General features: G+C 36.3%; 1 protein-coding gene across 1 annotated transcript in view; it reads right to left on the bottom strand.

Annotated features, from left to right (window-relative positions):
- Positions 1–4,478: 4,478 nt before the first annotated feature.
- The window catches only part of LOC146159110 (NFX1-type zinc finger-containing protein 1-like), a 46,937-nt gene continuing 26,270 nt past the window's right edge, over positions 4,479–25,145 (bottom strand). The window contains exons 16-32 of the mRNA XM_083384864.1: positions 15,736–15,810; positions 15,548–15,628; positions 15,392–15,475; positions 14,555–14,662; positions 14,433–14,498; positions 13,330–13,501; positions 12,787–12,979; positions 11,419–11,598; positions 10,488–10,694; positions 10,082–10,181; positions 9,712–9,836; positions 9,218–9,307; positions 8,194–8,347; positions 7,656–7,843; positions 6,624–6,759; positions 5,933–6,072; positions 4,479–4,652 (exon numbers count right to left, since the gene is read on the bottom strand). Of these exons, the coding sequence (XP_083240990.1) occupies positions 4,479–4,652; positions 5,933–6,072; positions 6,624–6,759; positions 7,656–7,843; positions 8,194–8,347; positions 9,218–9,307; positions 9,712–9,836; positions 10,082–10,181; positions 10,488–10,694; positions 11,419–11,598; positions 12,787–12,979; positions 13,330–13,501; positions 14,433–14,498; positions 14,555–14,662; positions 15,392–15,475; positions 15,548–15,628; positions 15,736–15,810 (2,273 nt within the window). The remainder of the gene's footprint in view (positions 4,653–5,932; positions 6,073–6,623; positions 6,760–7,655; positions 7,844–8,193; positions 8,348–9,217; positions 9,308–9,711; positions 9,837–10,081; positions 10,182–10,487; positions 10,695–11,418; positions 11,599–12,786; positions 12,980–13,329; positions 13,502–14,432; positions 14,499–14,554; positions 14,663–15,391; positions 15,476–15,547; positions 15,629–15,735; positions 15,811–25,145) is intronic.

The following is a 25,145-nucleotide window of genomic DNA, read 5'->3' as shown; positions in this document are numbered from 1 at the left end:
TTGTTAGATCAGCCGTAAATAACGCTGTGTAAAGAGCCAATCTGTTAGTTGTTATGTTAAGTTAAATTGAAAAATTATTTCAATTATAAACTTGCTTAACCTGAACCAGAGTAATTTTCATTTCTAATGACGGCAATATAGTAACATGGTAACTTATGCAACATGGTAACTTGTCGTGCGTATAGGCCTATTTATCGACAAACGCCGCGCATTAGTTTAACTACGTTTCGCCTTTGCGTGTTAAAAGATAAACTTGCGCCTATAAGATAAGAATATAGGAGAGAAACCAAGACGAAGAATATAGGAGAGAAACCAAGACGAAGAATATAGGAGAGAAACCAAGACGAAGAATATAGGAGAGAAACCAAGACGAAGAATATAGGACAGAAACCAAGACGAAGAATATAGGAGAGAAACCAAGACGAAGAATATAGGAGAGAAACCAAGACGAAGAATATAGGAGAGAAACCAAGACGAAGAATATAGGAGAGAAACCAAGACGAAGAATATAGGAGAGAAACCACAAGACGAAGAATATAGGAGAGAAACCAAGACGAAGAATATAGGAGAGAAACCAAGACGAAGAATATAGGAGAGAAACCAAGACGAAGAATATAGGAGAGAAACCAAGACGAAGAATATAGGAGAGAAACCACAAGACGAAGAATATAGGAGAGAAACCAAGACGAAGAATATAGGAGAGAAACCAAGACGAAGAATATAGGAGAGAAACCAAGACGAAGAATATAGGAGAGAAACCAAGACGAAGAATATAGGAGAGAAACCAAGACGAAGAATATAGGAGAGAAACCAAGACGAAGAATATAGGAGAGAAACCAAGACGAAGAATATAGGAGAGAAACCACAAGACACAACTAAACAAGCAAAGCAAAGAAAACTTCGAGAGAAGACAGACTTTAAATTTATCAAGTGAGTAAGCCGTTATTTAAACGCACGTTACTCGCACCAAAACCTTCAGCATTTTTTTACAGAAAGACTGTCTCTTCTCTACCGCCATCTAAACGGATCTTAGTGCCCTCAAGCTTCGGATTTACAATCATGTCGTGGCAGAGCTGGTAATTACCTATATTGACATATGCAACACACTGCTATATGCTTTTAGTGGTATGTTTTTTCTCCTATAGTGTATTTACTTTCGTTGATCATCGAAACGGCCGGCGTGCTTTTTGTTGTTAGCACTAAAACGTGTAATATATATTTGAATCGATGCGGTGGTCGTTTTCAATCCAGTCATCCGTGCTTTATTCGTTTTTGTTCAATATTGAACGTAGATTAAGACAGCTACGTCCACAGTCGGAATCCACACAGCATCAACGACAACTCTTGTTTTTTGGATCCGAATCCAGGTGATTATGCAATTAATATTTGGTTCCTTAACACTATTAGCTTCCAATAGCGCTTAGCATGTGCTTTTCAAAACACAAATTACTATATGGTAAGTATAGGTTCTGCGCTGGATAACATAACATGGCTTGTGTGTGATATTGTGGGTTGTGTTGTTTGAAAGATTTTTGCAGTCGTAGGGTTCAGATGTAGATTAGGAGTAAGCATAAGATCAGGTTTCTTCAACCTAAATAATGACATATTGTCCCAAGTTGGACTACATCATTGCTAACCCTCTATTTAATTGCAGGTATTAACAGTTGTTTTCTCTTCAGGTTTAATTACACCTCTTTTACAGAATGTAGCTATTAGGATTTTAAGAATTTTTCAAAGCACTATAAACTGGTTGTATAAGATCTGTTAACAACTTTGCTGAAAAACGACCGGTATGTTTTACATCGAGAAGGTAAATGACATTTCCAATTTATAATCGAACGCTATCTAACTGGAAATATTTCTCTTTTTAGAACGACCCATCTGTTCATCCGCTTCCTACCGAAAAGATGACGTTTAACGATGGATAACAAACTGAACAGTACTGAAATAAAACCAACGTAATACAGTGTCGTTCTACTCTACAGAAGCCTGCAGCTGTACTAGGCAAAATAAATCTTACACAGTTCTTACTTAAGACTCCTGTCCTGTTGTATGTTAAGGGTTATATTAGGAGCGACTATAAAGCATTACCTTACGATCGTAGTAAGGTTCTGAAAATATTACTTGCACTACTACATATGTGCGGAACCTTGAAATGGTTGACCAGCTTGTTTGTGCGAAACACATAGGCCTTGTAAAAGTAGCTCGTTACTGCCGTTAGATTGCAATAGACATTCCTATTGGATTATCCTTGCTTTATTCTGTAGGTTTTTTATAATTTAAACACGTTGTTGAGCGTTAATAAACTTGTGAATGCCCTTTATTGTGTGACCAAGTGAGCCATCATATTAAAGATATGTCGTTCAGTGTTTTGCACGTGAAATCATTGTGGAACCTGGGCTGGAATAAAATTTGTAGAAATACGATCCTGAAATAAAAATACTCTGGGGGCTAAGTTTCAATTTAAACAGTATGTAATAGTGAATACATCTTTGTTAACAGGCATTGTTTCAATTGTAAAATTGTTCTTTCGCCAAATTTATCAACGTTTCGACCACGTATTTAGGGCAATCGTTTTCGGGACAATGTAATGGTGTTCATAGTTATATAGTAACTATATATAAAATCTAGTGAATAGGGTTATTGGGACAAAGCACAGCACTTACTTTGCGTCTGTTTTGTCGCCTCCAACGAACTTTGTAAAGGTTTCTTCGTCGCAGATCTTGCAAAGCTTCGGACAAGGTTCGCCGCACAAACCGGTACAGGGGTGACCGCATTTCTCCAGTATCTTTAAAATCGAATATTTTTGATAAAGAACGTCGTTCTATATAGAGTTTTTCGATACCGATACTCGGATATTTTAGACCAAAAAATGTATGTCCTTTGGAATCTATACCAAATTACGTAGTCAATAGTATAGTTAAATGGGCGTTTCAAATAAGCCCAGTATATAGGTTTGTGATTTTAGTTTGATTTAGCATAGTCAAAACTTAGTTAGCCAATACCTTTGTATTGTATGAATACGTCATTGGTTTTCTTATAATTTACGGTAGAAAACGTTGCGTTGGAGCAGAAAACGCATTTGTCCATCCTATTGTAAAATTGGCCAGGGCATAAAGTAGCGTTCCGATTTGATACACAAGAATATTTCAAGAGGTTAACATAACAAAGTTCTTGGCCAGTTAACCTGCCAATTAAAAGAAAACGTAGACCAAATCGGCAGTACATATTGGTCACTTGCATGCATTACCCCTAGTTCCCGTATTAACCTTAAACCTTTTGTAAAACTAAATTTGTAAAAAATGTAACCGTTTTGCAACATTGGACCGCACACTTCGACAAATATACAAGGTAAATTCGGCAAACTAATTTTATCTTTGGTAATATTTATTATATGTAAAAAAACTGTTTCAAATTGATACAATACCGACGTTCCTAGATGACATTATAACTGGCGGCAACATTGCAGGCAGCAAATTTGTATTCAAAATTCATAAAATTACTAACATTTCAGAATATGTAACTATGCCCCCTGCTAAGTGTGATCAATTTAGCGTATAGGTAAACGTATTTTTTTAAATTTCGATGTTCGCGATCCAAAAATAACAACACATACCTTGTTGCAAGCTTCGTTGCAAGGCTCCCTGTCGCACAATTCGCCACATTGCTTTTCACAGGTCAGATGCTCACATTTCCAATCACATTTCTCACTGCAATAAAAGCAAATTGTAACCTGCTAATTAATGAATGTCAAAAGCCCAAAAGGTCTAGTATGTCAACATCGTCGTGATATAGATGCTTTGATACGCACTTGTATCGTCTTTTATGTGAATAATATATCCAATACCTCGCTTATCAAAGGTAGAAACTAATTTTCAAAATATTGCATTTACATTTTAAAAGTGTCAAAAAATTGTTTTTTTGAGAGCTACGGCATGGTGTCCAACCCCTACGCACAATTTTGATCCCCGTCAACTGTACTTCACCGTTGTGATCAAACACGGCCCAAATGGATCGTGAAAGCAGCAAATACAATTTGAAGGCGCCTAGACACCATGATTTATAGGCGCCCATAGGTAGAACTTTTGAAATCGGTAGCTCGAAACTTGCAAATCGCAAAAAAACACGGACCGTATAGTTGTCCGTTGCTAAACTACGAACATGTGTCATTTTAATCTAATGCATAGGAGAGCAAAAGGGCAGAATTACCACCAAGAGAAACCTGTAACCATAAAATTACCACATCAAGTTAAATATTGTAGCAGTACTTATACCCGCCTAAGAATTGGCTGGCACCCCATTCCGCAATTATCAGAGTGGGCGATCCCCGTCACTAAAATGCACAAAGGTACAATATGGCGATGGGATCCCTAAAACTAATGACAACAAGTTTGCCTGTATATATATATATATGTATAGTCGGTATCAGGGCTGCAGAGTCGGAGATGGCGATGACTGTCAAAAAAACAAAGTATTGTTCACCTGCAAGGGGTACAGCTTTCCCAGCACTTCTTTTCACATGTCCTGTGCTGGCAGACGTTTTGACATGGTTTGCAGCACGGTGGACATTCCACTGCACACTTTTCCTGGCAGATGTGTCCGCATATCAGCATTCGCTCGCACATTTGCTCACACACTTTGTGTAACTTCCCCTTTAAAAACACTAGAGTTTGCGTCGTTGTACTATTTATTATAAGTTCTGGCCAGGGCAGTCGAACAGTATTCCCGGATTCGATTAAAGGCGACAGAATCTTGCCCCTGCAACAGAACACATAATGCCGACGATAAAAGTACTAAATAAAAGTGCTAATTAATGTGAGGCTAAATGACTCAAACTCACCAGAGCCTCAATTAACTTTCAAAAAATGATACTACCCCAAATTCGGTAGCATTTTTGTTTGTTTTGTTTTGCGGTTTGGTGTTTACCGTTTATCGTTTTGCGTTGTACCGCTCTATTTTTCGGGATGTAGTTGTATGCCGTTTTTGCTTATCTGTTGTTGTGCCTGTGCCTTTTTCACCTTTATCCGTTGTCCTTATCTACCGTGTTTTGAAACGTCACTGATTCACGTGCCACTGAATTCCCTCTGGGCAGTGTTTTATCAGTGGCTTTCTATGTGCCGCTTAAGGTATATCGATTCTTATTCTTTTTACTTTAGTGGCTGGCGTTATACGCAGCTTGTCTCTGGCCATGTCAGTCTTGAATGTATTTTATTCATTCATTTTACATTTTAATAGTTTTAAACTATTTTTACTTGTATAGATAAACTTATGATGCCTATTATTTGTATGACGAAATGCATATTTATATTAAAAGTTTAAGACCTTGCTGACTGATTGTTGTTCGAAGCGATGCGCTTCTTAAACTATTATCAAATTGTTTTACGTGCAGAAAGTTGACCTGAACAGCCTAATTATATTAAAACAAATTGATAAAAACACTTCACACGTGACATAATTCCACTATTGTCATAATCGGACGAGTTTGCCAATCGTAACAGTTTATCGTTTTATTATCATTATATCAGTGATTTGACTTGGAGATGACTTACAGTAATAATAATTTGACTTAACTTGGAATTGGATTTTGGTTGTTGCAATTTGAAAGTTTTTTTTACAAATGACTTGTTTACAACACTGCTTTTAATGCAGAAAAATCAGGTTGGGAAGCGTTTGTCATGTGAACTGAAAACCTCTTTCAAATGGGTTTTGCACTATCTTAATTTAGTTTGTAGAAAATTCGGTCGACTCACAATTTATGTTGTTTTATGTGTCTTATTATCAATAATTGTTTTGCCGATACAGTCATAAAAAAAAATACTCCTAAAAATGAGCGGTTGACTAAAAAACGATCGCGAAAATGGGTGCGAAATAAAAAATAAAAAAGAGAACCGGTTTAATGGTTTATACAAGACAACCGCAGGTGAAACGTTACCTGAAAACAACTGCTGCAGGTTCCTTCACAGAAATGTCCGCATTTTAAAATCGCCTTGCATTTTGCGTTGCACAAGTCGTTGTCCGGACAATCGGTCTCGCAACATGGCACCAGGATTTCATGACCGCATGATGAGGTTACTAAAGAAACATGATCTTTGCTCTCGCTCTCAAATGTTTTGATATATTATCCTCGAATCAAGTGTTCTCCGAAAAAATATCTCTTTAACTATGTATTAGTGCTCTTAACCGGAGTTTAGGCATACCCCCCTGTGTTCTGCAAAACTTGTTATCCGGCTAGAATATTTTCTTTTAGGGGAAATGATTATTTGCCTTAAAACGTTGGTGCATCTATATGGATTTTTGTAAAGGCAAGGATGGTAATTTAAAGGCGCGAAAAAAGTAACTTAGACTCTCAACAAATAAAAATTTATGTTGTTTTTCTTTTAGAAGTGATTTCAATAGTGGGCCTCAAATGTTTCGCAATGAAAGAAAAGGATGAACGACGCTCACTAACATTAATTTGTAAAATTGATAATAAGAAATGACATTTTTGCAAAGCCGCTCAAAAAGCGGTCCTATATATTTTAATTTATGCCAAGTCATTTTTTGTTTTGTAATGGAAATCGAGATCAATAATTTGAAAACTACATTATTACCAAAAAGGTTTATGATCGCTCGAATTGTCTTACCTTTGCATAGAACTTGGCATATTTCTGGGCTGTTGTGAGAGCATACCATTCGTTCCGGATGACACAGTTTGCATTGGAATACCTCCGGGTCTGTGAAATCGTCCATTTCTTGAATGTGCCAACACCCAGGTACCAGCTGCGTTAAACACCAGCGTATTGGGTTATTTGACTGGAATACTTTTTGACGCTTTTAATAGCTTGACCTACCTTGTTGTTTAGCCGAATTTAAAAAAAAACTTTGTTTTAAAATGGATTTAACAGTAGTTAACATTTGTTGCTTTAAAAATTTTCACCGTATGAATGACGTTTTACGTTTTTAAATCAAAAGTTCTATTCTAATAGAACGTGTACAACACACTACAACAGTAACAACACGGGTAACTTTAAACATAATATTACGGTCTGAAAAACTAAAAACAAGTCTACCATTTTCAAGTTGAATTAAATGTACCAATTTATGTTGGGGCCGACCAAAGCTACAATGGCGTGGTTTATCTAGACATATACTTATTGATTTTAGGGTTGGTAGAAATAGAATTAACTTCCAAAACTGTTTGTCGTATTTGTGTTAGGCATGGCTGCCTGGACTCGGGACTATGGACTTATACAGTATTCGGACCTACTACACGAGTCGGAAATCGTGGGCATGCACTGGCAAGTTCTAAACTGATAAGGTCACAACTGTAAAAGTAGAAAGGTGGAACAGCATATGGTGGAATATTTTCCAGTCAAGTATTGTGGGTCATTAAGTTATATACCCGATATGCAGATTGCAGTAAATTCAACCTTTTTGGTTAAGTGGCAGGGCCGTAGAGTCGGAGAAGGCCTCACGACTCGACGACACGGCCAATTAGGCTGCTGGGGTCACACTCAAGAATCGGATGTCGGATTGACTTTATTTGTTTCGGCCGGATAAGGTAGTCCAACTAGGGATTAATTTTAACCAACTCCTTAGCCCTGTTTTTTAACACAACACCAAACTACCAATCAACCTCGAAGGTCTTGCCTGTTGTGCTACACGCAAACCATTACCTTTTCGACTTGTACACCACATCTGCACTTTTGGCAACATTCGTTTAGGCACGGATGGCCTTCCGGGCTGGTTTTAATGCACTGTGCGTGGCATTGGTATTCCTTGTGATCTTGATCGTATGGATGGCAGAATAGACGGCAAACGTGGCCACAGCTCAATCGGAATTGACAAGGTTTTTCACAGCCGCCTGTTGCAAACGGTTGTTAAAGAGAAGTAACATAGCAATAATTGAACCGTGAAAAATTTAGCTTTTTTAAAATAGCACTTCCTTATATGTGGTATGTGGCACTACATCGGACGTCCAAAGTCATTTTTAGAATTGAGTTTCATCGTTGTAATTTAAAACCACTTTTTAAAAGCATTACGATAGTTTAATAAAATGTTACACATCTATAACTTTATACTTATTTGCAAAAACATTTTAAAAAATTCAAGCGATAACTGATCGTACTAACAGTCTCAACGAAAAACCAGTGGATTAAAACAAATTTAGTAATTTGTGCTAACCACTGGCATATAAAAGAAAATTGCGCAAACCTTCTGGAACTTTCTTGAAGTCGAGCGCAGTTGAGACACGTGTGACAGTTGCGTGGTGATGTTGGCAATACAATGGTAGCGAACTGCCAAACATGCCGTCACCCTCTAAGCTGCTTACAATGTTTCTCCATGTTTCACTCTTTCGCTGAAGAATCTAAAGTAAAGAAGAGTACAACTCTTACAATACGCAGATCTTTTGGACAACAAACATAATGGGGGACTTGCAAGTTAAACACAAATTTCATATCGTTTTATATAGAAGACTGTGTATAAGTCCGCCTAAACACTTAACTTAAATCCATTGTAAAAGTCGTTCTACTACATGTGAGAACCGCTTGGCTCCTAGTTCAAATCATTTGAATTTCAAATGAGGATTACAATTACAAGTTTACGCGATTGCACAAAAAATTAAAAATATTTAAATTATTCAACTCCATTGTTATAAACGAGTCATTTGTATTGACTTATGTCCCAGTCAAGTCATCTGCAAAATAACTTTAGTCAAGCCTTTCCAATTGATCAATTGCTCAAGTCAAGTTCCAGTGCAGTTATTATTTGAGCGAGTAACTTCAAGTTAATTCACTGACAAAAAACTAAAACATAAAACGTTTAGGTAACTCGTCCGAATATACTCAAAAACAGTTGTTTTACTTGCAAAAACTGAGATTAATATCCCAATTTTTTTAACAAATATTCAATAAAATTATTTAATGAAAACACCCAATTTTAACCCAGGATATTTGACACAATAAATTAAATCCAAGTCCGGTTATTTATCCAAAATACTTGAGTGAAGTCAAGTAATTTTGGTCAAAAGACTTAAGTCAAGTCGATGAAAACAGTGACTTAAGTGCATTTAAGTCAAGTCGTCAAGTCATAAGACATTACAACACTGCTACACATTCCATTTCGATCATTGTACTTTGCATAACAAATAGAAGAAAAGTCGGGTGAAGTCATTCGGCAACAAAGACTCTTCCGACATTAGGCGCAACACTTGATTGCAAACTTTTGGATCACTTACCGTAAAGTTTCCAATGCAGTATAGTCCCTTCTTGGCTCTCGACAAAGCAACACATACTCGATTTTTGATGCTCAGAAACCCAATATTGCCCTGCAAAAATAACATACATCTCTGTTTCGATCTAGGTTTCCCAACATTTTTTCGAAATGATCTTTCTTGTAAGCTTTACGGACAGCATTTAATTTAATGTTTAGCTTTCCAAATGTTTTATCTTGCAAAACTCTTTCATGGTTTATTGTGACAATATTCTAAACGATTAAAATTAACTTTATTTGTTTTTTCGAAACATAACCGTCGAAACACTGCCTGGGTAGGTACACTGGGGAAAATGTGAGAAACTTTCTGCTTCCTTAAAGAGTTAATTTACACCCGGCAGTATAACCCGACCTAAGAGTAGTTTGATTCTTGTAACTTTGATATATGAAACAGTTGGCTGTGTGTTAAACAGAGTTTAAAATGCTTGGAGTACACCATGTTCAACTTATTGTATAAACCTCTGTGTTGCTTCGAACCAGTGACAAAAGTATGACGTCATTTTCTTCTCCCTGAAAGTTGTCGATGGATGTGACATTCACTTCTCGGTTCCTATCTTTTGAACGTTCGATGGCAGTCTTTTGCCCTTTTACAGTGGAAATACAATAAATAATTTTGAAATTGTAATTTATTTTATAAAACCCTATAATAAATGCAGGTTTATCACCTACAATTAAAGAAAAGTGTCTTATTTTGAAGTCGTTATCATCGTCATAAAAGTGTCTTTTTAAAATTACACATATGCTCAGGCTTTATTGAAAAAAACAAAAAAATATTTTTGATTTTTGAAAGACATCATACTGTCTGCTTTTCAAAAGCAATTTCACATACCAGAATATGCAGCCAGAATGGTGATTTGTGTTGGTTTGTAGCCTTGGCAAATCAGGTACTTGCTAAAAGACACCATGAAATCCGCCTCGTGCTGGTTGCTCTGCAAATGCAAACGATATTGTTCAAAAAGCATAGTTTTCCGGAACATCGGTTCTGTTTTTGCAGCCATTCAACGTGTTTTGTATACTTAAAAGACTTATTTCTGAGAAAATATTGAAAATAAAAAGATTTGCCACAAAATGCAATTTCAAATGATCCAACGGCATTCCCATTTAACCTAGTAATTTGATAATTTTTCTCTTTTTGATCATAGTAATGACGTCCTTGGAATCATCGGATTGAATCGTGGAACTCTTTACCCAAAACATCGATTATTATCGGTTTTAGAAGTATCTAACATCCCTACCTTGCTTTGGCCGTCTCTCTCGCTTCTTTCGTGGTTTTCGTGAGTAAGAAAGTACACGTTCTTGCCCACGCCACTGATAGATTCGTATGCGAGCACCCTACTGTGATCAACCAAGTTTTCGTAAAAGTGAGGCCGAAGCAGATTGGCGATTTCGGGTCTCATGCGGTGCTGCGTGTTGAGCCTCGTGAACGGAACCTTGTTGTTGATCTACAAGCAGACGTTAAATAGTTGAAAGAACAGACATTTTAAAAATATGTTCATATAGTTCGAGCGGCTTGGCAATGGCCTTACTGCGCTTAAGTCAATTTTTCAAAATGCTCGATTTAAATCTTAATTTCATGTTTTGGTGTTGGTGTTTATCATGCATATTGCATGAACAGATTGAGTTTTTCAGTTTTAATAATTATAATTCATCTGTTTTTGGTGGAATTAAGTTGAAGTGAGTTTAGTCAAATAAAATGACTTTAGTCGATAAAGACTTTGACTTGCTATACGTGGAAGTTATTAACATTGATGGAATTAAACCGTAACGATCCGGGACAGCTTCCGGTAAACGAATTGCTGCTGAAACTACGCTACGGCGAAATATTTTTTGCACGTACGAATAACCGGCTAAAAAATGTACTTTTTTTACAAACCATGTCCGTTTTTCGCCAAGCTATGCAGCCATTCTCTTTAATGGATTTAAATTAAATATTTCAGTTGCTCATGTGTGCATGACATGGAACAATAACCTAAATGGTTTCAATAGGCCACTTTTGTATAAGACCTCCCGTTTTAAAGTAACTTTGAGAAGTTATGTTAAAAAATTGTCTCTGAAAAAATAATAAAAATTTTGTCTTTAAGTAAAAACAAAGATTGTGTCTGAAAAATGCGTGTGACCAGATTTTGGTCAATGCAACCAGATACAGCACATACAATTTCAAAATACCATGCGTTCAAAGAGCGAAACATCGAGTTTGTATTTTCTGGCAAGTTCAAATACGATGGCCGAGGGTCTTAACTGCTGGTGATCCCCAATCAAAATCAAATGTTCGGTGGTGGCGGGCATTGACGTCACGATGTGTGCTTCCAGTACTTCTGCAGCCTCCTCGACAACGACAACCTTGACCTGCATCAAATATACCAATAGTGCAGACTTGGACAACTAGATAAATTCTAGTTCTAATTTATTGAATTAGAACAAAATGCGGCTAATTCTACTTCTAATCTAATTTGTGAATTGCTTGTTTGCTCTAATTCTAGTTCTAATCTAATTTGGATTTTACCAAAAATGCTACTTTGTCCAAAGGCATTTTTAGTCTCTCAGTTCAAACGCAGAATTTCAATTAAAATTTTCTGGTTGGTACGACTTGTATGTAATGTTTACAGGCTAAAAAGCATAAAAATGCATACAAATTAGCACACACATATTTACCATTCACGTTCTTGTAAGAATAAATTGTGATTAAATTAAATTGGTTGGAAAAACTAAATGTGATTCTAGTTCAAATTCTAGTTGAAATTAGATTTTTTAGGAATTCGGTAATTCTAATTCTAATCTAATTTGAAAAAAACTCAAAACGATTTAATTCTAATCTAATTTGGAAAACTAAAATGCTCTAATTTTAATTCTAATCTAATTTTAAAAAGCTGAAATAAATCTAGTTGTCCAAGTCTGCAATAGTGTATACAGCAGGGATGAGCAAACATTTTAGCAACGCTAATCGCATAAAATGGATAAAACAGGTTAAACTGGTTCAATAATTAATATACGAAGCATAGTTAAAAGTGAGGTACACCTCTGTTTAAATCGTTTGATAATACTTTTTTAAATGGAAGAGTCACAAAAGCATGTCAATGAGTCACAGTAATTGCGCGCCCGTCTGCCAAACAGTGTTTAACTGTATAAGGCTGCATCTATAGTGTTTATCTATTTCGTTCAGTGTTGGAAGTCAATATTCGTACAATATTATATTCTATATTTTTGTTATTAAATTGAAGTAGGCAAACATCATTATACGCCAAGCGTGCTGAACTATACAAAGATCGGAAAAATACGAACCGGAGATGATAGAACTGCGCTGAATAAAATCGAAAAATTTCCGATAAAGCAAATTGAATTTACGATACTCTGTTATCATGGGTTGTATGTGACATCGAAAATACACTTATCACGCTCCGGGATGCAAGGTCGGGAGAATAGTGATTTTTTATTTCAATTTCTTTACTACAAAATCCTGCACGTAAAACCTCCAGGTTCGGTCTAGAAAATTCCACAGTAATACGACTATGTAACATATCACAGCAAACCGCTTACTGGTAGGTCTCTGATTATTTTCCGATATTTTGCTGCGCCAGTAGTTGTTATTCCAATGACGTCGGCATTGCGTAGTACGGCGCTGTTTTGGCGATCGTAAAGGTTTTGCAAACTTTTAATAACTTTATTGTATCTTCTCGACTTTACGTCAATCTCGGCTTGTAGATGCAAACGGTAGAAGTCGAGCCATTTTCTGAGATTTAAGGTTTTTTTAATAAAAAAAAACAATCGGTTTTTATCTTATTCAATCGTTGCTCAATATTTTTTTACTGCGGAAAAAATATATTTCCGCTTTACTGTATATTAAAGTGTAAAAAAAAATATTAAAAGTAAAATAGTAAATCTCCTTTGGAGAAACCTATAGTAGAGCAAAACGGACTAATTTATAACTCTTTTTGAAAGAAACGCATGGCATAGAGTAATGTTTCATCTTATATAGAAGATTTCCATACAAAACTTTAGTTTGCAACTAATATTGTTCCGTTGTTTAAAATATTGTTTCTTCAACGTTAAATTCATACTGCAGCAAACAAAGCTATCCACCTGTATAAACTCATTCGTTGGCTAACAGAAAGAGCAAACACATCCGTAACTTGAATTGCTTGTAAGGTTGTCATAGCTTTCGCATTTTTTATTTCCCGTCTAAGTCGCCAGTTAATGCTACGTCGGACAGGGCTTGGCCGTTCCCATCCATCATAGGGTGCGGCGTCATCGGCTGTGGATCAAATAGTAATTATTGGCGGCTCTATACTTAATGTCATCTACCAAATCTCCGCTCTGATAAAATAGTAGTGGTGTTATTAAACGTATCAAAATTACAGTTGGAACACATACATTTTGAAGGGCATCATTGCTCTGTATAAGGAATAAACGAAATAAAATTCGTTATTTCAAAAATGCTTAGCATGTGTATAATCGTGTCCTCCAACGGAACACATAATGCTTAACTTTCTCTTTTATAATTGCTTGAGAAGCGCGCCGCTTCGAACAACAATCAGTCAACAAGGTCTAAAACTTTTTAATATAAATATGCATTTTATGCGTGCGCTTATCAACCTATTATTTAAAATAAAAGCTTGAGAAGCGCACCGCTCCGAACAAAAATCAGTCAGCAAGGTCTAAAACTTTAATACAAATATGCATTTCGCCTATAAATGGCATCATCAGTTTGTCTGTACAAATAAATAGTAAAAAATTAAAATATATTAAAATATAAATACTGATGATGCCATTTATAGGCGAAATGCATATTTGTATTAAAGTTTTAGACCTTGCTGACTGATTTTTGTTCGGAGCGGTGCGCTTCTCAAGCTTTTATTAATAAATTTTAGAACTTTTATCGTCGGCATTATGTGTTCTGTTGGAGGGCCAGATTCTGTTGTTAATACACATACAAAGCTTATTATTTAAAATATATTTGTTTTTTATAGGGCTGGAATTTTACCTGAAACTTAGTTTACTCGCAAACAAAAAGGAAGAAATTGGGTAAACACAAAAAATGCATTACATAAAATCTCAGGTAATCACTTTATTGGATGCATTAGGCATTACGTTTTCAATGTTTAGCCAATCTGCCCTACCGTGCCTTAACTTGTACAGAGTACATTCAGTATATTTAGTTTTAAGTGGACTCTATAAAAACTTACTAATTGCAGATTTAATGCCTTTTGAATTCAGCCATTGAAGCAAAGAATCAGCATTGGACGATCTTCCTAAAAACAAAATTGCTTTACCAAACCTTGTAAAACAAGTTGTCAAACGTATCCACCTGTTGCCAGATAGGCACAGCTAACTTCAGTTTGTTTGTACTCAGCCAGCTTAAGTAATGATCCATAGCAGTATATTTCCAGTTGGCGAAGGTAGTCCAAAACAACCTCTGAAAGAAAATTCTAATGTCAAATTACAATAACTAGTTATAAGTCAGACAATAGATAGAATAAATAATAATTACCACCAATTTACAAATATTTTCTTGTAATTAATGTAAGAAGCTACTAATTAACTACACTCTGCTTGTGCTTTTTGCTAACTCATGTTTCTTCGAATAGCAGCTTCGAGCGGTGAAGCGCGACCAACATCGTCAACACCAGAGGGCAGCAGGAATCGCATGCCCAGCATAAGTGATTGTGACATCACAATACAACAACTGTTTGTTGCTCTATTGTAGCATTCGGATAAAAATGTCAAGTTTAAATTTTAGGCAGAAAATAGGTTTTTATACAACAGCTTGTGCAAAGCCAAATATGTGTAATGTGTATCCAGGCTTTATAAAGTTTGCAACAACCATTTAGGCCTCGTGTTTTGAATAGTTTTTCAAAGTTATTTTGGGTAGGAACATTATAAATGTCCAGCTATCTCTAACGCAATTGGGTAATTTAAGTCTAACTGATGCTCATTTGGATTAACTCGACCTTTCTGTATCAAATTAAAATATTTTCGTAAGAGTATAATTATGCCAATTGTTCAAGTATAAGGCATTTGATAAAACAGAGTTTTCCATGCTATTGTCGTAAAGCCAAACGTTCGTTTGCTTTGAAACTATTTTAACCGCTGTGTTCGGGATATTTTATCTTTTTAGGGAACATTGTACTGTACCAATAAATACCTGAAGGTTGTTTCTTTGCATGTTTTCGGATTACGTGATTTTTTTCAAAAATGCATCTTATCAATGTTGATAGCTCCAGTGATTCTGTTCAACGCAAAAGAAAGTTCAAACTAAGAATATCAAATATTTTGCAGAATTTCATTCAACAAAAATTACCTGTAGACATTACGGCATTTATGACTTGGAATTTTGTAAATTCGAATCGACGAAGTTCTGCTATAATAGCATCCAAAGACTCTGTGATACAGAGAAGGACGATTTATTTTTGTTGTTTACTTATTGCGTGCAGAAAAGCAATAAACAATTAAAAACTATAAATGTTTCAACAATGCAGTATGGCAAACCTTGAACAAGAAATTTTTCATGTTCAGATTTAGCGTTTGGCCCCATTTCGAAGAACTCCAAAAGCTCTTCGTATCCTACATATAAAGGTCAAATGTTGGTTTAAGATTCTAACATTCTTATCACATAAATAGTTACCAAATCAAAACAACTCCAGTTTTACGTGAATAAATGTTCGCTATACACTAGACAAGTAAACATGTAGTGTCAATAGTTATATTAATATCGCAATGACATCGAGTTGGAACAACTAATTGTTAACAACTGGTAATCGTCATATTATTGCAGAATGACCAAACCTATTTTTTTGTTATTTATCGGGCCTAATTATATGGGCCGAAAATTTATTTTCGGGACATATCTTGTTTTTGCCGTTATTATATGGGCCGAAAATTTATTTTCGGAACATATCTTGTTTTTGCCGTTATTATATGGGCCGAAAATTTATTTTCGGGACATATCTTGTTTTTGCCGTTATTATATGGGCCGAAAATTTATTTTCGGGACATATCTTGTTATATGGGCCGAAAATTTATTTTCGGGACATATCTTGTTTTTGCCGTTATTATATGGGCCGAAAATTTATTTTCGGGACATATCTTGTTTTTGCCGTTATTATATGGGCCGAAAATTTATTTTCGGGACATATCTTGTTTTTGCCGTTATTATATGGGCCGAAAATTTATTTTCGGGACATATCTTGTTTTTGCCGTTATTATATGGGCCGAAAATTTATTTTCGGGACATATCTTGTTTTTGCCGTTATTCTTTTTTGGTTTCCTATGGTTTCCTATGGTTTCCTATGGTTTCCTATGGTTTCCTATGGTTTCCTATGGTTTCCTATGGTTTCCTATGGTTTGTTTCAGACCGAGTTTTGTCCGAAGCTTTATAGAAAAAGTAGACATCGTAGAACCTTCAAATTTTCAGACATGGCGTAGAGTGGTATGTAGGTGCTTTGTAAAAGTTTATGAGGCTGCACTCCCAGGGGCCTTTGCTTGGGGGGTAAAAACCTGAAATATTGCGTTTTAGCACTTTGTAGCTAACGACAGCCATCTAGCAACAGAAAAACTTTCATACAGAATTCGTTCATATTCGCTTGCTTTGTCCAGCTCGCGTCGCGACGAGGCGGCTGCCGGCATCCCTGCTGCGCCCTATTGTCCCGCGCGTGCAACATTTGTGTTGGAAGTGGCTTGCCTAGTAAAACTATGCACATGCAACTTGCCTTTCATAAAGAGGCCTCTCTAAGTAAAAAAACCTATTGCTCTTACAACACAAAATATTTTACCACCGCAAATTTAAATGCGAATCCTACAGGCAGTGTACACATCTCTGTTAGCACATGTTGTAATTGTTGCACCATTCAAACATATCAACACCAGGTCTAAGCAAATATAATTATACAAGGGCCGCAACAACAAAAAGCTCAAGTTTAACGCATTCTTAACGACGACGTTACAAAGCTACGTCATAACATGGCGTCATAAATAAATAAATCTTGCGTTTATTGGATTTAAATTGGCAAAACTTTCAATATAAAACGTGGCTTATTAGGCACATAAACGTGTTTGCATATTGCTCAAAACTACAGATTTAAACTCTGTTTCAACAGTGATTGCTCAGACCAAGGCATGGTAAAAATTTACACAGTAAAAGTTGGAAAAAGTATAGCAAACCATAGACGTTAAATCATTTAGAGAGAATGAAAATATTGACTTTTTAAACATGCTAGCTGACCAAAATGTAATAACATGGCCGTAAGCATTATCTACGTAAATTTTGATTGATCAAATGTATGTTTCGATCATTTGCCAAAATCTACGCCATATTTGAACCCCCTTCGCTTCAAAGCCATAAGTTATTATATTATTATACACAACTTATAATTGTGTGTAGATATGTTGGATTGGAGTAACATACAGAACAGGTGCAAATAGCAAATATTCTCCAAATACGATGTTTCCAATATTCTCCAAATCGTATTTCATCGTATTGTCGCGGTAATACACAAAGAGGTAAGGCCGTGAATAAAGTTTCACCCACCGTACAATTAACGGAGGGAAGCATTTCGAGTAGGGATGTTCAAGGCAGAATATCGGCGACACATTTATAATGCTTGCTTTAAATGCGGCGTCAGCATTTTTTCGGGCGACCAATTACTTCGCGATAAGCTTCGCCTAATAATTAAGTGTCAATAGGGTGTATTTACCGCCGCAAGTTTAAATGCGAAATCTTAAGGCAGTCTACGCCTCTCTGTTAGCACCTGTTGTGCATCTTGCTCCAACCAGCATACCAACATCAGGCCTAAATTTATCTAGCAAAACTTTCGATTTAATTATATGGGCCGAAAATTTATTTTCGGGACATATCTTGTTTTTGCCGTTATTATATGGGCCGAAAATTTATTTTCGGGACATATCTTGTTTTTGCCGTTATTATATGGGCCGAAAATTTATTTTCGGGACATATCTTGTTTTTGCCGCTATTTATATGGGCCGAAAATTTATTTTCGGGACATATCTTGTTTTTGCCGTTATTCTTTTTTGGTTTCCTATGGTTTCCTATGGTTTCCTATGGTTTCCTATGGTTTCCTATGGTTTCCTATGGTTTGTTTCAGACCGAGTTTTGTCCGAAGCTTTATAGAAAAAGTAGACATCGTAGAACCTTCAAATTTTCAGACATGGCGTAGAGTGGTATGTAGGTGCTTTGTAAAAGTTTATGAGGCTGCACTCCCAGGGGCCTTTGCTTGGGGGGTAAAAACCTGAAATATTGCGTTTTAGCACTTTTTAGCTAACGACAGCCATCTAGCAGCAGAAAAACTTTCATACAGAATTCGTTCATATTCGCTTGCTTTGTCCAGCTCGCGTCGCGACGAGGCGGCTGCTGGCATCCCTGCTGCGCCCTATTGTCCCGCGCGTGCAACATTTGTGTTGGAAGTGGCTTGCCTAGTAAAACTATGCACACGCGACTTGCCTTTCATAAAGAGGCCTCTCTAAGTAAAAAAACCTATTGCTCTTACAACACAAAATATTTTACCACCGCAAATTTAAATGCGAATCCTACAGGCAGTGTACACATCTCTGTTAGCACATGTTGTAATTGTTGCACCATTCAAACATATCAACACCAGGTCTAAGCAAATATAATTATACAAGGGCCGCAACAACAAAAAGCTTAAGTTTAACGCATTCTTAACGACGACGTTACAAAGCTACGTCATAACATGGCGTCATAAATAAATAAATCTTGCGTTTATTGGATTTAAATTGGCAAAACTTTCAATATAAAACGTGGCTTATTAGGCACATAAATGTGTTTGCATATTGCTCAAAACTACAGATTTAAACTCTGTTTCAACAGTGATTGCTCAGACCAAGGCATGGTAAAAATTTACACAGTAAAAGTTGGAAAAAGTATAGCAAACCATAGACGTTAAATCATTTAGAGAGAATGAAAATATTGACTTTTTAAACATGCTAGCTGACCAAAATGTAATAACATGGCCGTAAGCATTATCTACGTAAATTTTTATTGATCAAATGTATGTTTCGATCATTTGCCAAAATCTACGCCATATTTGAACCCCCTTCGCTTCAAAGCCATAAGTTATTATATTATTATACACAACTTATAATTGTGTGTAGATATGTTGGATTGAAGTAACATACAGAACAGGTGCAAATAGCAAATATTCTCCAAATACGATGTTTCCAATATTCTCCAAATCGTATTTCATCGTATTGTCGCGGTAATACACAAAGAGGTAAGGCCGTGAATAAAGTTTCACCCACCGTACAATTAACGGAGGGAAGCATTTCGAGTAGGGATGTTCAAGGCAGAATATCGGCGACACATTTATAATGCTTGCTTTAAATGCGGCGTCAGCATTTTTTGGGGCGACCAATTACTTCGCGATAAGCTTCGCCTAATAATTAAGTGTCAATAGGGTGTATTTACCGCCGCAAGTTTAAATGCGAAATCTTAAGGCAGTCTACGCCTCTCTGTTAGCACCTGTTGTGCATCTTGCTCCAACCAGCATACCAACATCAGGCCTAAACTTATCTAGCAAAACTTTCGATTTAATAGTTTGCGTATTAGGCACGTAATAGTGTTTTTCATATTGTTTGAAACGACAGATTTAAAGCCTGTTTTAACAGTGATTGCTCGGACCAAGCTATGGTAAAAAATTACCTAGTGAAAGTTTGCAAAAGTATAGCAAACCATAGGCGTTAAACCATTTTTAGTCTTTAAGAGAATGATATTATTTGATTTTCAAACACGTAAGCTGGTCAAAATTTAATAAAATAGCCATATGCATTATCTAAGTAAATTCTGTTTATCAAATATATCTTTCGATCATTCCCCAAATTCTACGCCATATTTGAACCCCTTTCGCATCAAAGGCATATTTTAAGTGGGGAAGTTTTCGGCCCATATCTGTTTTTGCTTGCAGAAACAAGTTAAGGAAAATGAAAAACAAAATGTATAATATAAAGTACACAATACAAAATATTAAAAAAAAAATTTAAAAAAAAAAAATTAAAATAAAGTAAAAATTGAAAATAAACACTAAGCCCTGAAAATATATCCCCTGACAAAATATACAACAACCGCACCCCCGTCTAGTCTTTTTTGGTTTCCTATGGTATGTTTCAGACCGAGTTTTGTCCGAAGCTTTATAGAAAAAGTAGACATCGTAGAACCTTCAAATTTTCAGACATGGCGTAGAGTGGTATGTAGGTGCTTTGTAAAAGTTTATGAGGCTGCACTCCCAGGGGCCTTTGCTTGGGGGGTAAAAACCTGAAATATTGCGTTTTAGCACTTTGTAGCTAACGACAGCCATCTAGCAGCAGAAAAACTTTCATACAGAATTCGCTCATATTCGCTTGCTTTGTCCAGCTCGCGTCGCGACGAGGCGGCTGCTGGCATCCCTGCTGCGCCCTATTGTCCCGCGCGTGCAACATTTGTGTTGGAAGTGGCTTGCCTAGTAAAACTATGCACATGCGACTTGCCTTTCATAAAGAGGCCTCTCTAAGTAAAAAAACCTATTGCTCTTACAACACAAAATATTTTACCACCGCAAATTTAAATGCGAATCCTACAGGCAGTGTACACATCTCTGTTAGCACATGTTGTAATTGTTGCACCATTCAAACATATCAACACCAGGTCTAAGCAAATATAATTATACAAGGGCCGCAACAACAAAAAGCTTAAGTTTAACGCATTCTTAACGACGACGTTACAAAGCTACGTCATAACATGGCGTCATAAATAAATAAATCTTGCGTTTATTGGATTTAAATTGGCAAAACTTTCAATATAAAACGTGGCTTATTAGGCACATAAACGTGTTTGCATATTGCTCAAAACTACAGATTTAAACTCTGTTTCAACAGTGATTGCTCAGACCAAGGCATGGTAAAAATTTACACAGTAAAAGTTGGAAAAAGTATAGCAAACCATAGACGTTAAATCATTTAGAGAGAGTGAAAATATTGACATTTTAAACATGCTAGCTGACCAAAATGTAATAACATGACCGTAAGCATTATCTACGTAAATTTTTATTGATCAAATGTATGTTTCGATCATTTGCCAAAATCTACGCCATATTTGAACCCCCTTCGCTTCAAAGCCATAAGTTATTATATTATTATACACAACTTATAATTGTGTGTAGATATGTTGGATTGGAGTAACATACAGAACAGGTGCAAATAGCAAATATTCTCCAAATACGATGTTTCCAATATTCTCCAAATCGTATTTCATCGTATTGTCGCGGTAATACACAAAGAGGTAAGGCCGTGAATAAAGTTTCACCCACCGTACAATTAACGGAGGGAAGCATTTCGAGTAGGGATGTTCAAGGCAGAATATCGGCGACACATTTATAATGCTTGCTTTAAATGCGGCGTCAGCATTTTTTGGGGCGACCAATTACTTCGCGATAAGCTTCGCCTAATAATTAAGTGTCAATAGGGTGTATTTACCGCCGCAAGCTTAAATGCGAAATCTTAAGGCAGTCTACGCCTCTCTGTTAGCACCTGTTGTGCAATTTGCTCCAACCAGCATACCAACATCAGGCCTAAACTTATCTAGCAAAACTTTCGATTTAATAGTTTGCGTATTAGGCACGTAATAGTGTTTTTCATATTGTTTGAAACGACAGATTTAAAGCCTGTTTTAACAGTGATTGCTCGGACCAAGCTATGGTAAAAAATTACCTAGTGAAAGTTTGCAAAAGTATAGCAAACCATAGGCGTTAAACCATTTTTAGTCTTTAAGAGAATGATAATATTTGATTTTCAAACACGTAAGCTGGTCAAAATTTAATAGAATAGCCATATGCATTATCTAAGTAAAGTCTATTTATCAAATATATGTTTCGATCATTCCCCAAATTCTACGCCATATTTGAACCCCTTTCGCATCAAAGGCATATTTTAAGTGGGGAAGTTTTCGGCCCATATCTGTTTTTGCTTGCAGAAACAAGTTAAGGAAAATGAAAAACAAAATATATAATATAAAGTACACAATACAAAATATTAAAAAAAAAATTTAAAAAAAAAAATTAATATAAAGTAAAAATTGAAAATAAACACTAAGCCCTGAAAATATATCCCCTGACAAAATATACAACAACCGCACCCCCGTCTAGTTCTTTTTTGGTTTCCTATGGTTTCCTATGGTTTCCTATGGTTTCCTATGGTTTCCTATGGTTTGTTTCAGACCGACTTTTGTCCGAAGCTTTATAGAAAAAGTAGACATCGTAGAACCTTCAAATTTTCAGACGTGGCGTAGAGTGGTATGTAGGTGCTTTGTAAAAGTTTATGAGGCTGCACTCCCAGGGGCCTTTGCTTGGGGGGTAAAAACCTGAAATATTGCGTTTTAGCACTTTGTAGCTAACGACAGCCATCTAGCAGCAGAAAAACTTTCATACAGAATTCGTTCATATTCGCTTGCTTTGTCCAGCTCGCGTCGCGACGAGGCGGCTGCTGGCATCCCTGCTGCGCCCTATTGTCCCGCGCGTGCAACATTTGTGTTGGAAGTGGCTTGCCTAGTAAAACTATGCACATGCGACTTGCCTTTCATAAAAAGGCCTCTCTAAGTAAAAAAACCTATTGCTCTTACAACACAAAATATTTTACCACCGCAAATTTAAATGCGAATCCTACAGGCAGTGTACACATCTCTGTTAGCACATGTTGTAATTGTTGCACCATTCAAACATATCAACACCAGGTCTAAACAAATATAATTATACAAGGGCCGCAACAACAAAATTCTTAAGTTTAACGCATTCTTAACGACGACGTTACAAAGCTACGTCATAACATGGCGTCATAAATAAATAAATCTTGCGTTTATTGGATTTAAATTGGCAAAACTTTCAATATAAAACGTGGCTTATTAGGCACATGAACGTGTTTGCATATTGCTCAAAACTACAGATTTAAACTCTGTTTCAACAGTGATTGCTCAGACCAAGGCATGGTAAAAATTTACACAGTAAAAGTTGGAAAAAGTATAGCAAACCATAGACGTTAAATCATTTAGAGAGAATGAAAATATTGACTTTTTAAACATGCTAGCTGACCAAAATGTAATAACATGGCCGTAAGCATTATCTACGTAAATTTTGATTGATCAAATGTATGTTTCGATCATTTGCCAAAATCTACGCCATATTTGAACCCCGCGCCTTCGCTTCAAAGCCATAAGTTATTACATTATTATACACAACTTATAATTGTGTGTAGATATGTTGGATTGGAGTAACATACAGAACAGGTGCAAATAGCAAATATTCTCCAAATACGATGTTTCCAATATTCTCCAAATCGTATTTCATCGTATTGTCGCGGTAATACACAAAGAGGTAAGGCCGTGAATAAAGTTTCACCCACCGTACAATTAACGGAGGGAAGCATTTCGAGTAGGGATGTTCAAGGCAGAATATCGGCGACACATTTATAATGCTTGCTTTAAATGCGGCGTCAGCATTTTTTCGGGCGACCAATTACTTCGCGATAAGCTTCGCCTAAGTGTCAAATAGGGTGTATTACCGCCGCAAATTTAAATGCGAAATCTTAAGGCAGTCTACGCCTCTCTGTTAGCACCTGTTGTGCATCTTGCTCCAACCAGCATACCAACATCAGGCCTAAACATATCTAGCAAAACTTTCGATTTAATAGTTTGCGTATTAGGCACATAATAGTGTTTTTCATATTGTTTGAAACGACAGATTTAAAGCCTGTTTTAACAGTGATTGCTCGGACCAAGCTATGGTAAAAAATTACCTAGTGAAAGTTTGCAAAAGTATAGCAAACCATAGGCGTTAAACCATTTTTAGTCTTTAAGAGAATGATAATATTTGATTTTCAAACACGTAAGCTGGTCAAAATTTAATAAAATAGCCATATGCATTATCTAAGTAAATTCAATTTATCAAATATATGTTTCGATCATTCCCCAAATTCTACGCCATATTTGAACCCCTTTCGCATCATAGGCATAAGTTAAGTGCTGGGGAATTTTTCGGCCCATATCTGTTTTTGCTTGCAGAAACAAGTTAAGGAAAATGAAAAACAAAATATATAATATAAAGTACACAATACAAAATATTAAAAAAAAAATTAAAAAAAAAAAAATTAAAATAAAGTAAAAATTGAAAATAAACACTAAGCCCTGAAAATATACCCCCTGACAAAATATACAACAACCGCACCCCCGTCTAGTTCTTTTTTGGTTTCCTATGGTTTCCTATGGTTTCCTATGGTTTCCTGTGGTATGTTTCAGACCGAGTTTTGTCCGAAGCTTTATAGAAAAAGTAGACATCGTAGAACCTTCAAATTTTCAGACATGGCGTAGAGTGGTATGTAGGTGCTTTGTAAAAGTTTATGAGGCTGCACTCCCAGGGGCCTTTGCGTGGGGGGTAAAAACCTGAAATATTGCGTTTTAGCACTTTGTAGCTAACGACAGCCATCTAGCAGCAGAAAAACTTTCATACAGAATTCGTTCATATTCGCTTGCTTTGTCCAGCTCGCGTCGCGACGAGGCGGCTGCTGGCATCCCTGCTGCGCCCTATTGTCCCGCGCGTGCAACATTTGTGTTGGAAGTGGCTTGCCTAGTAAAACTATGCACATGCGACTTGCCTTTCATAAAGAGGCCCCTCTAAGTAAAAAAACCTATTGCTCTTACAACACAAAATATTTTACCACCGCAAGATAAATGCGAATCCTACAGGCAGTGTACACATCTCTGTTAGCACATGTTGTAATTGTTGCACCATTCAAACATATCAACACCAGGTCTAAGCAAATATAATTATACAAGGGCCGCAACAACAAAAAGCTTAACTTTAACGCATTCTTAACGACGACGTTACAAAGCTACGTCATAACATGGC

Source organism: Ascidiella aspersa, chromosome 3, assembly GCF_963924565.1.
Source record: "Ascidiella aspersa chromosome 3, kaAscAspe10.2, whole genome shotgun sequence".
Taxonomy (NCBI): domain Eukaryota; kingdom Metazoa; phylum Chordata; class Ascidiacea; order Phlebobranchia; family Ascidiidae; genus Ascidiella; species Ascidiella aspersa.
Note: the sequence above shows the minus strand (reverse complement) of the source record. Positions and strands in the feature narration are given on the sequence as shown.